Genomic DNA, 12,641 nt, shown 5'->3' with positions numbered 1-12,641 from the left:
GCAGAGAGGGGGTGACGGCTGCTATCTAATCAGCACAGAGAGGCCTGGGACAAACACAAACAAGCGCTCTTTCTGTTTCAGAGTTATTGTTTGATCTGCAAACGTCACATCAAAAAGTGCACTTACTAACCGTTATCTTCCGATCTAGCCGTGGGGGAGAAAAGGTTCCATATGTCCAGCGACCACTCCACGGGCCCTGCCCATTCCCCCTGCCCCTCCCCGAGCCTCCTGGTGTCACGCGAAGACCAGGACTTAATGGTAAAATCAACATTCCCGGGGAAGGGCCCCAGAGAATTCGGGCTTAAGGCCAACATCACGGCCAAGTGTTCTTCAGAGCCCTTCCCTGTGGGGGGGAGGAGGGAAGATGGGAGCTGACAGCAAGAAGGGGAAAAGGAGAAGAAAGGGGGGAGCAGCCCTGGTCCCCTGGCCCAGCGGGACAGAGACAGGAGGAGGACGGCAGGCCCCGGAGCACCGAGCTGTGAGCCCTTCAGAGGGATCTGCACGACGCTCTCGGGAACAGCCGCTCAGCTGCGCCCCCCGGCCCGCGCCCCCGCACCACGGCCTCCTCACCTCCCTGCTCCATGTCCGAGTCCGTGAGGTGCGTGAGCGAGAAGCTGGCAATGCTGGCGGGGGTGATGGAGAACCTGGAGTAGGGGGCCGCGTGCGGCCAGCTGGGCTCCGCGCTGCGGGGCGGCGGCGGGGAGAAGTACTTGGAGTTCTGAAGGGCCGGCTTGGAGCTGAGGAGGTGACTCGTCGTCCTGGACAGGAAAGGGTCTGGGGAGAAGTCGTCGTCCCACTCGAAGCCTCCACCTGTGGAAGTAAGCCGGAACTCACCCTCGTCTCCTCGCCGCTCTCCGAGGAACGGAGCACGGGGCGGGGCCTACAGACCACCCTGTGCGCACGCGCAGGCCTGTGCCCGCCCGGGTGAGAGGGGGTCCCTGAAAGGGGAATGTGGGGTCATCCTCAAGAGCAGTTCACACCCCGCGGATCTTTAGCTGCGTTCTGAGCTTGCCCCCGAGTGTGGTACCTTCTTCGTCGGTGGAGCTCTCAGAGTTCAGGCCCCGGCTCAGGTGCGGGGAGCCCGCCGCCGGCGCAGGGCTGCTCGGCTCGGGGCTGCGTGCGGCTCCCCCGCAGTGGCCCAGCTCTTTCGTCGGGGTTTCCTGAAAAGCCCAACACAAGTCCCATCAGCGGGGGCGGGCTGGGCAGCTGTGACCCGTGCCTCCCACCCTGGGGCGGGGAGCCCACACCCCTTCTCTCCCGCTGGACGGGCTCTGAGCCCCCGCAGACACGTCAAGTGGCTCCCGGAGGCCGAGGAGGAGACGGCAGCGGGCAGGACGCTGGAGTGAGGACACCAAGCCGGCGGTGCACACTGCCCGCCCGCCCGCCACCCCCCGCCCCCCCGCCCAACACTTGGGTTCTGGCTCCAGACGCAGAAGGGGGTCTTGCGATGCTTAGAAAAGAGGAGACGAAATTCCAGATTTTTCTCTTTCCCCGGTTCTCGCTCCCACCGCCAGCCACCCCCGAGCGGTGAGCTTGTCTCCAGTTGGAGGAGCGGGGGAACCCCACCCCCACCGCCTTTTCCCTCTGTCCTCCGGCCCGCCAGCCTCACAGGGCAGTGTGGTAACCCACACCCCAGCCCTCTGGCAGGAGGACGACAGAGGAGGCCCACGACGCCGGACGGCCCAGGGGCTCCATGGGGAGCCGCAGGCTCAGCCCCACTGCGCGGGGCAGGCCTGACCCCAAAGAGCTCACCAGGCTTTGGGAACTGCAAGGGGACCACTGCCAAGGCCCAGTCTGGCCAAAGGGGCGGCAAATGCCCAGGACAGGCTCACACAGCACAGCAAAGGCTCTGAAAGGGGACCCCAGACCCGGGGAGGCTGGGTGGAACTTGCGACTTGAACCTGACTGGGTCAATGCCTTCTAAGACGAAAACATCTACATTCTCCATAGAATCCATAAACAAGACAAAGAATTGGAAAATAAAAAACAAAGGTACAACCTAGAATCAGTCAGCAAACAAAGAATAAGGAAAACCTGGATTCACAGGAGAAAGGACAACCAGCAGATACCAGCGCCAAGCCATCCTCAGAGGCGAGAGCCACCTGCAGAAGACCATCACACACACTCCCACGCAGTGAGGGAGAGCACGCTGGAGACAGATGGGCATGTCTCAGCAAAAAGAGAGGATAAAAACAACAAAAAGCACATTGTGGAATAGGAAAATACAACAATCAGAATTTAAAACCTCACTGGCTGGACTCAACAGCAGGATGGAGGCGAGAGAGGACAGGATCTGTGCATGTGACATGCATCATCAGAAACGGTCCCACCTGAGCAACGGCGAGAGCAGAGACTGGAGGGGAAGCCAGGGGTGGGGCCTCAGGGCCTACAGACTAGTTATTCGGTCACTAAGCTGTGTCCGACTCTTTTGCGACCCCATGGCCTGTAGCCCGCCAGGCTCCTCTGTCCATGGGGTTTCCCAGGCAAGAATACTGGAGTGGGTTTACAATTTCCTCCTCCAGGGGATATTCCCAACCCAGGGATGGAACCCGCATTTCCTGCATTGGCAGGCGGGTTCTTTACCACTGAGCCATCAGGGAAGCCCCTATATCCTAGTGACCAAAAGGCATAACACTGGAGTCCCAGAAGCAGAGACAGAGTGTGGAATAAAATATATAAATGTAAGAAATAACGCCTGGAAACTTCTGAAACCCGCTGAAAGATACAAAACTACGGGTTCAGAAAGCTCTACAAACTTAAAATGAAACAAAGAAATCTATGCCTGTAATCCAGAAACCCATAATCATACTGAAAGACACAGATGGACTCCTGAGGGCAGTCAGGAACAGGCAGTCAGAAACAATGCTGAAAGTAAAGCACTGTGGCCTGAGAAGTCCATGCTCAGGAAAAACATCCTTAAGAAACGAGTGTGAAATACACTCTCAGATGAAGAAACACCAGGAGAACTTGTTTAAAAAAAAAAAAAAAGCCAAACAAACAGAAGGGAAATGATAACAGAAAGGAACCTGGAACATAAGAAATGGAAAAAGAACAGTGGTAACTACCTGAGTGAATATAATCCTATTCCTCTTCAGTTTTTTAGTAAAAGGCGAAAGATTTATATGATCTGAAGAGAAACCAGAGTATCCTCTTCAGTTTCTTAAAATATGTTTGATGACTAGAAGTAAAGCACAGAGCGCTGTGTGACGGGGTGTTCAATGGGTAAACATGTGACGCATCGGACAACTTGAAGAAAAGGTCTAGGAGAGGATGAAGGACCTAGGGAGCACAGGGGTTCCTACATTCCACCTGAAATGGTCAAACGCTGATCCTAAGGAGGCTGTGGGAAGTATGTACATTGTAACCCCAAGAATACTCCAAAAACTATACAGAAAGAAGATATATAGTAAAAAAATACATTAAGTAAAAGATAAGACTAAAAACTGTTCAAATTACCAAAAGGAAAGCAAAAAGAGGAAGAAAATAATTAAGAACTGTGGAACAAACACTGAATAAAGTGGTGCGCCTATATCCAAACTTGAATAACTCTATTAAATGTAAGTGGCCTAAAAATACCAATTAAAACACAAAAGGGAGAAGGAAATGGTAACCCACTCCAGTATTCTTGCCTGGGAAATCTGGACAGTGGAGCATGTCAGGCTACAGTCCATGGGGTCACAGAAGAGTTGACATGATTTAGTGACTAAACAAATGAACAGAAAGACAAAAAATTTCAGAACAGATTTTAAAAACCACCTAACTGTGTGCTATCTAGAAGAAACTGCTGTTAACTACAAGGATGCAGATGTGTATAAAGATGGAAAAAAGCGACAGCACATAATTACTAGTCAAAAGAAAGCTGGAGTCGCTTTATGAATATCAAACAAAGGAATAAAGAATGACATTACAGAATGACACAAAAGGTCAATTCACCAAGAAGATATAATAATTTTAAATGTGTACGCAGCTAACAAGAGAACTACGAAACAGACAAAGCAAAAATGGACAGAAATGAAAACAGAAACAGACAAATCTGTTTATACAGCCGAAGACTTCAATGAACACTTCTCACTCAGGCATAGAACAAGTAGAAAAATCAGCAACAGTACAGAAGAAATGAACCAAGTGCATGTGACATTTATAGAACAATCCACCCACCAGAAGTGAAATACACATTTTCAGGTGCACATGGACCAAACACATGGACCAAACGTTTACTAAGATAGACCATATTCTGGCTCTACAAACAAAACAACACATATGAAGGAATTGAAACCCTACAAAACACGTTCTCTGACCAAAACAGACTACACCAGAAATCAGTAACAGAAAGGTTTAAAAAAAAAAAAAAAACAACCTCCAACCCTTGGAAATTAAACAGTATTTTTTTAAAATAAGTAATCCTTGGGTCAAAGGGAAAGTCTCAAGGAAAATCAGAAAATATTTTGAACTGAATGAAAAATGCACTTATTGCATTAAATATTAATAGTAGAATGAAAAAAGGTCTCAAATCCCTTGCTTATACTTTAAGAGTCTAGAAAAAGAGCAAAATAAATCCAAAGCAAGCAGAAGAAATAAAAGATAAAATAGAAATTGATAAAATTAAAAAGAAAACAAAGGAAAACATTCCATGAAACCAAAAGCAGTTCTTCAGAGAGAGATCAATAAATCCACGCAACCTCTTCCCAGAAGAGGAGGTGATGCAGCTGACCCCTGACTGACGCCCACGGGGCGAGGGCCCCGAGTCCTGCGCAGCTGAGGGTCTCCCTGGAACTGTACCGTCGCCCCTTGATATCCAAGGTTCCACATCACAGATTCAACCAATCTTGGACCGTGTAGTATTTGGTAGGTGTTTAGTGAAAAAACCCACATGTAAGTGGACCCACATCATTCAAACCTGTGTTATTCAATCGACTATGACTTTCCAACTCGCTTTATGAGACCAGCGTTACCTTGACACCAAACCAAAGACAGAGCAAGAGTAAAAGTCAGCCAAGTAGTCAAACACCCCCCAAAATTACAGGCCAATATGCAGACCTCATGAAATACTCAACAACATACCAGCAAAGCAAATCCAGCAACATGTAACAAGAACGTTACAACCAAGTGGGCTTTACTTTCCAGGAATGCAAGGCTCATTAAATATTGAAAAATCAAAAAAAAAAAAAAAATATTGAAAAATCAATCAATGTTATGTAACCGTTCTATTGAACACTGTCTTGGAAGTCCTAGCTAGTGTAAAAAGGTAAGAAAAAGAAATGAAAGAGATACAGTTTGGAAAAGAATAAACAAACCTGTCCCTATTTGCAGGTAACACGCTTGATTGTGTAGAAAACCACAAGGAATTTGAAAACAAAATTCCTAGAACTGATAAATCAGTACAGCAGGATAGAAAGTCAACATATAAAAATCAACCACATTTCTGTATACTGGCAAGGAGCAAATGGAAACGAAAATTTTGGTAAAGGGGAAGATATACAGATCAATGGAATAGAGCAGAAAGTCCAGAAACAGATCCATTAAAAATATGGCCATTTAGATTCATATCAATGTATGACAAAACCCACTGAAAAATAAAAAAATTAAAAAAAAAATATGGCCATTTAACTTTTGATGAAGGTGCAAAAGCAATTCAATGGATAGAGAATAATCTTTTCAACAGATGGTGCTGGAACAACTGGACATCCATCCAGAGGCAAAACAATGAACCCCAACCTAAACATTATACAAAAACTATCTCAAAACGTGTAACAGATCTAAATGAAAAATGCAAAACTGTATAAAACTTTTAGAGAAAATAGTCAGGAGTTAGGGTTTGGTGAAGAACTTAGACATGACACATAAAGCATGGTCCATAAACGGAAAAAAAAAGTTATAAACTCGAATCCATCAAAATGTAAAAAACCTTGCTCTGTGAAAGATAAACTATAGACTGGGAGAAGTATTTCCAAGCCACATATCTGACAAAGCACTCTTATCTAGAACTTATAAAGAACTTCCAAAACTCAAAGAACACAGAGAATCTACCTAGAAAATGGGCAAAAGGGGCACTTCACTGAATAAGACATCTGGATAGCAAAGAAGCACACGAACAGACAGGCAACATCACGATCCAACAGGGAAACCCAGTTTAAGACCATGATGAAGTATTACTTCACATCTTAGAAAAGCTAAAATAAAAAATAATGGGGACTTCCCTGGCAGTATAGTGGTTAAGACGCGGTGCTTTCACCGCCACGGGCTTCCATTCGCTCCCTGCTTGGGGTACTAAGACCCCACTGGCCGCATGCTGCAGCCAAAACAAAACAAGCAAAACACGAGAAACTAGGTCTCACACATGCTGTCTGGAATGCAAAATGATACAGCCACTCTGGAAAACAGTCTGTCATTTTCTTTAAAAACTAAACACACACTGTATATCAACTGTTGTTACTGCTCAGTCACTAAGTCGTTGGTCAACTCTTTGCAACCCCATGGACTGCAGCACACCAGGCTTCCCTGTCCCTCATTGTATTTCAATTTAAAAAAAAAGGCGCCTAAACACACACATTTATCATACAACCCAACAATCACAGTCAGGGTCCTTTTCAGAAAAATTAAAAATTGTGTCCACACAAAAACCTACAAACAGTTGTTCAAAGCAGCGTTATCTGTGACAGCCCCAAAGCGGAAACACCAAAATGTGCTTCAGCGGGTAAATGGTTAAAACAATCATATGTCTACAAGATGGAATGTGTCTAAAAGGAAGGGACTACTGCAACAAGCAACAACTTCTGCAGCTCTCAGAGGAATTACACTCTGAGTGAAAACAGTCAGCCTCCGAAGGTTACATGCTGTGTCACACACGCTGCTGGTGGGAATGTAAAATGATCCAGGGCGTTTTCTGCGGTGAGGGAGCTGTGTCTATCATGGTTCTGCAGAGGGTGACATGAATGCTAAAGTTTAAAGCATTGTACACACACACAAAAAAGGGTCCATTTTACTGTTTCACTTTTAAAAAGATTAAAAACAATTAAAAAAATAAACAATTAAAAAATAATAATAAAAACAATTAGGTATAAATATTGGCCAGCAGATTAACGAACAAAACGTAACACCCACACAAAGGAACGCTCCTCAGGGATGAGTATAGAGCGGGGGGACTCCCTGACGCTTTACAGAGTGAGGCTCTGGACACACAAGGTCAAACACGGTCTAATCCCGCCACTTGGCCTTCCCCGGCGGCTCAGCCGTAACGGACCCGCCTCCCAGCACACACGACATGGGTTCCATCTCTGGGTCGGGAAGATCCCCTGGAGAAGGAACTGGCCACCCACTACAGGATTCTTGCTGGGAAATCCCGTCGACAGAGGAGCCTGGTGGGCTACACTCTATGTTATAAAAGAGTTGGACCTGACTTAATGACTAAACAACAACAACCCCCCTGCCACTTACACGATTCTAGAAAAGACAGAACTCCAGTGACAAAAGCAGGTCAGTGGTTGCCAGGAGAGGGATGTGGCGGGGCCTTTGTGGGGATGGAAGAGTTCTATTCTGGAGGGGGCAGTTACAGAGAGCGCTTACTTTTGTGTGTGTGTGAGAAGTGGCAGGAATTACAGACAAGTTTTGTTTTCTTGAATGCTTTTCAGCACGTAATTTCTGGTGTGTGTATGTAAGTGAAGTGGTAGCAATTACTGAGAAGTTTGGTTTTCTTGAGTGTTTTTCTGTTCTTTAAATTGAAAAAACATTTTTTCCAAGAAAGTATTTTTCCTCATGCTCACTGCATTTTTTTTTTTGAAGGAACATGTCCTTGTAAACCAAATGAACTAAAGAAGCGCAGCCCACAGACCCACAGACCCCCGTCTGCCCCAGGACCTCACAGACTCGGGGCTCTGGGCTGCGACACCCCCTCCCACACTGTCCGGCCGGGCCCTGTCGCCACAGTGACCAGCGCTGGGACGCATGGGACTGAGCTCAGAGCTCACCTGTCCTGCGACAGGCTGAACGGTGTGACCGTATGTCACCTTACCTGCAAGTAAGCATCACCACCCACTGTGACGGCCGTGAGAACACTGTGAGTCCAGGGCGGGGGGTGTGCGGTGCAAGAGCAGAGGGTCAAACGCGCCCACCAGGCTCATGGAAGGGCCTGTGAGAAATGTGGGGAGACCCCCGCTGGTAGCAAAGCTAAGGCGGCCCTGTTTGGGAAGGGCAGCACCCAGACACTCCCTTGCTGGGCTGTGACTTCACAAGAAAGTCGAGTAAGCGTCCACCAAGCACCTGCTGAGCCAGTGGTGAAATCACCAGGGCAGGGCCGCCAAAACCCATGGCGCTCAGTGAGGACTCTGGAGCTTAGGAGCGTAAACCTCTTAAAAACCAAACCACTTCAAAACAGGCTCATGAAGCGGGACAGCAGAAGCAGGAGGGAACCTGCCGGCCAGCAGTCTGAAGCCACAGGCAGCTGTGACTCCACGGAAGCTGCATGAGACCCGCTGGCCACTGCAGGAGCTTTTCAGGACTTTGTTCGGGACTTCGCCCACGCTCCCACTTTCACCGTGACAAACCTCACATCTGTTAAGCATGCCGTACACTTGATTTCTGTGCCTTTGTTCTCATGTCTTGAGTCTGGCTCTTAGGCAATCCTGCCGGCTTCTGAACTCAGCAGAACAACACCCCCTCCCCACCAAGTCCCCACACAAGTGCAGCCCTTCCGCAGCCCAGGGGGCGGCTTCCACCTCAATGCTCCAGAGACCCCCAGACATCTTCCCCAGCGCCTGCCCACACTGCTCACAACACACAATTCACAACTCTTTCTATTCCACCTACAGGTCATCAGACCTGTGAAAGGCACAGTTCAAGTGCGCTGAGAAGATGAAGGAAGGGACACGTGAATTTGAACAGCTTTTGACAAAACACAAAGCCTGGGACCAGGAGATCCCTTCTCGCCCTGCCCCGCTGTCTCGCCAACCCAGCCCTGCTCCACAGGCACCGCCGCTGTCGGTGTCTCCAGGGCTACGTGTGAGCCTCGGAAGGTTCCAGACGGCCCAGGGCGCTGGGCATTGCTGCCAACCGCCCGCCGACACTCGTCTGCTCTGGAAAGGATGAGTGATTCAGCAGGGCTCTGCCAGGACACCGAGGAGGAGCCCACAGACCCTTGCCCTTCACGTGACAGGAGTTCCCAGCGCAAACCTCATTTCTGCGTGTTCTTGAAACTGACATGGTGACCACCCCCAAATTCCCTTTACTGAGAAAATCACAAAACAACTGGTGTCCTCGGAACAGCAGTCAGAAAACCCGAGCACACTCGTTTCCCCAACACATGCTGGAATCTCCAACATGACAACCCAGAGGGAACAGGGAACAGATACCTGGTCAAAGAGATAGACTGTGACGTCATCGAAAAACGTCACCGCCTTCCTCTCCCTCCTCCAGCCGGGCGGCGGGTCCGCGGGCTTCAGCAGGCTCCGCAGGCAGCGGCCGTCCTCAAGGCTAAGGACGACGGGCACCGGGTGCTCGGCCTCGTCCTCGGACTCGGAGCTCAGGCTGTGCAGGGTGAAGGCCCGCAGGTCCTCGTCTGAGTCTTCGCTGTTCTCGTCCTCCTCGTCGGCATCCATCCCATCCTCAGCAAGGTCCAGCATCCCCGACACGCCGAGCTTCCCCAGGTACTTTCCCTCCACATCCGGCTCCTTCAGCTTGGGGCCCTCGGAGTGGCCGCACAAGGCCTTCTCGGCTGTCGGGGCCTCGGGGCCGCCGCAGCGGAGAGGGGCATGGGTCAATGCCAGGAGCTCATCAGTGTTGGTGCCAGTGGAAGTCAGCGTGCAGGGGGGCTCCTCGGGGGCCTCGAGGTCATCCCCGCTGCTTAGCTCCGAGTTCTGCAGACTCGAGGGGCTTCCAGCCTCGTCGTCGGGGGGAAGTGTGTGTGTGGGAGCTGGTTCTGCGGGTTCTCTGGATTCCAGGTGACGGGAGTTCTGCAGAGCAGGAGGACAGCTGGGGTCAGGCGGGCTGCTGCTGGCGTCCAGGCAGCTGTCCAGGGGGCCGGGACTCTGCGGCGGGACACTCTCGGGCAGGGACTGGCCGGCTCCTAGGGCCGACACCGAGGTGCCCAGGGCCCCCTCCGACCTCCTGTCGGGCTCAGAGTCGTTGTCCGAGAAGTACGCAGAGTCTCGGTGCGAGCCCTGGGACGCAGGCGCGGCGGTCTGTGAGGTCGCCTCCGCGCCTCTGTGGCCGTCAGCGGCGTCTGAAATGATGATGAGGGGCTTGGGAGGCAGCCTGTCGGGAGTGCCCTCACGCGCCAAGGCCACGTCAGGTGCCGGGGCGCCCTCGGGGGCTGGGTGCAGCGTCCACTCAGGCGACTCCAGGTTCTCGGTCTCGTAGCCGCTGTCTGCTGGCTTGTCGGGGGTCAGGAGTTTCTGTGGCGTGTGAGCACCTAAGGAGCCCAGTAAAGCCTCGTGGACGTCCACCGAATCCAGGGAGTCCGGGGTCTCCGCGGACGGCTCGGAGGTGGGCACGGGCGCCGACAAGCTGTCCTCCAGGAGGCTGTCCTGACTGGCCGAGTCTGAGGAGAGGGCGGACACCAAGCCGCCCTCCTCTGCAGCAGCCTCTTTACGACCCAGCTGCCCCGGCGCCTCCGCAGCCTCCCGGGCTCTCTCCCGCAGGCCTCGAGGGCCATGGTCTTCCAAAGGCAGCTGGTGTTTTAAGTTCTGCCTCGTTTCTGGAAGGCCGTTCCCTATACTCACCTTGCTGGCGGAGGTGTCCTGGACCAGGCTGGGGTCGCTTTGGGTCAGGCTCACGGTCCCCTCCCCCTGCTGAGTCAGGGCCGGGGACCTGTCAACGGTGGGGGCGGGGGTGTCCGGTGGGGCGGGCGTGGAGTCCGTGTTTACCTCTCGGCTGGCGCCGTCTTCACGGACACCGCCCTCTGGACACATGGGCCTGTCTTCGCCCTGCTTCAGGGCTACACCCGGGGGGACTTCATGAGGCGGCCCCTGGGTTTCAAGCGAGGTAGGAGGTACCTGCGGCTGTGGGGAGCACGGCGAGGCTGCCGCCCCAGAGCCACCCTTGGGCGCTGCGCCTGACTCCCTGCCCTGCACGCTGATGCTCTCCTGCAGCGAAGAGTCTGGTTTATTTTCAGCAAACTTAGGCTCAGCCTTTATAGACTTTCTACTGGGAGATTCTAACATGTATTCAGGAAAGCCAGCATTTCTGAGTTCTGTCTGCAGATCATTTACATGCTCTTTGTTGAACAAGGAGTCTTTCAGTAAGTTCTTCTCTTGAAGAAACAAAAAATTTTCTGACAACTCTTCAATGTCCAGCTGATCAAAACCATCTTGGTGTACAAGCTTGTCTGTGGAGTAAAGAGGCTCGCAGTCAAAAAGCTTACGGGGCTGTTCCTTCTCCAAGTGGCGCGCAATTACTGACTCTTTAGGGTCATCCAAATTTGAACTCAGGGTGGGCGGCTTAAAGTCAGCCTGGACTCCATTTAATTCCATCAAGTCAAATATTTTTTGATGACTGGGCAGAGCCTCTGACTTGTCAAGGTCATTAAATAAACTGTTGAAAGGGCTCTCGGGGCCCTTGGTGCTGTGTGCCTCCTCGGGTCTGCTGGCATCTTTGGGGTCTGCACTGTTCTGGAAGAAATCTTCCTCTGTACTGGACTCCTCAAGCTCCAGGCTCCTGAGCGTCAGACACTGGGACGCGCTGTCCCCGAGCCTCTCAGGATTATCCATCTCCGTCGTGAGCAGAGTGGGCGGGTAATCTAGGTCCAAGTTGCTACGGCTTTTTTCTTCTAACTGGATGTAGTAGTCGCTTCCGACAGAAAGGTTGTGGGCGTCGAAAACAGGCACCACCCCGGGGGCCCGCAGGGGGATGTCCTGGCCACTATCATTCTGCTTGCCAGGACCAGGGTCTGAAAGCGAGCTCTCGAACGCTTCCGTGGGGAAGAAGATGCTGGTGTAGGACAAGGCTTCATCCGGGGGGCCTCGGCTGCGCTCGTCGAAATGGTCGTGCTTGGCAGCCTCCCAGACGTACTCAAAGCTCAGGCCTTGGCTGGTCTCGGTCACGGTGAGGACCTCCTCCATCTCTCGGCCAAGCCGGTCCCTGGTGAAGTGGTCGAGGATGGGGAAGGCGGCGTTACTTGCAGCATCTCTGCTGTTTGCGTTGGGTTTGAGCGCGTTCCACTGCTGCTCAAAGTCCACTTCCGGGTCCCTCTGGCTCTGCATCCGCAGGTATGTGAGCAGCCTGTGCACGTCCTCCGCCGCTGGCCGCTTGTCTGGTGACAGCCAGCAGAACTGCAAGACTTCATACCTGAGCAAGACCGACAGGAGATTAGTGGACAGAAGACAGATTGTTTCAAAACAAGCAAAGACCTCACAAGGGCGCCCTAGGCCAGCCCAACACCCCAGAAGCCCCGACACTTGAATCGCTTTGCTGGCCTCCAGCAGGAGTCTGGTTCACGGTGAGCTCTGGGGGAAAGTGGAAATGGAGAGAGACAACCTGGCCACTGATTTTCTGCGTCCTCAGGACACCGTGCAGCGTCACTGCAATTCTTCCGGCCTTGTCGTTTGTTCTTCTGGCGTTTTCCAGGCGCTCAGCCACTGAATTTACAGGCAGCCCTAAAATGCTCTCCTCTAAACACAACCACCATCGGCCTCCTGCTTAGTCAAGGACGC

At 51.5% G+C, this 12,641-nt stretch overlaps 1 protein-coding gene across 4 annotated transcripts in view; it reads right to left on the bottom strand.

Annotated features, from left to right (window-relative positions):
- LMTK2 (lemur tyrosine kinase 2) overlaps window positions 1–12,641 on the bottom strand; it is a 74,507-nt gene that overhangs the window by 3,725 nt on the left and 58,141 nt on the right. For 3 of the 4 annotated variants that reach the window (XM_065923787.1, XM_065923785.1, XM_065923786.1), the window contains 3 exons: window positions 9,345–12,276; window positions 1,028–1,160; window positions 571–810 (listed from right to left, as the gene is read on the bottom strand). In XM_065923787.1, the coding sequence (XP_065779859.1) occupies window positions 571–810; window positions 1,028–1,160; window positions 9,345–12,276 (3,305 nt within the window). The remainder of the gene's footprint in view (window positions 1–570; window positions 811–1,027; window positions 1,161–9,344; window positions 12,277–12,641) is intronic. The other variant, XM_065923788.1, reaches the window with a different exon arrangement.

Source organism: Muntiacus reevesi, chromosome 2, assembly GCF_963930625.1.
Source record: "Muntiacus reevesi chromosome 2, mMunRee1.1, whole genome shotgun sequence".
Taxonomy (NCBI): Eukaryota; Metazoa; Chordata; class Mammalia; order Artiodactyla; family Cervidae; genus Muntiacus; species Muntiacus reevesi.
This window is presented reverse-complemented; position numbering and strand designations above follow the sequence as displayed.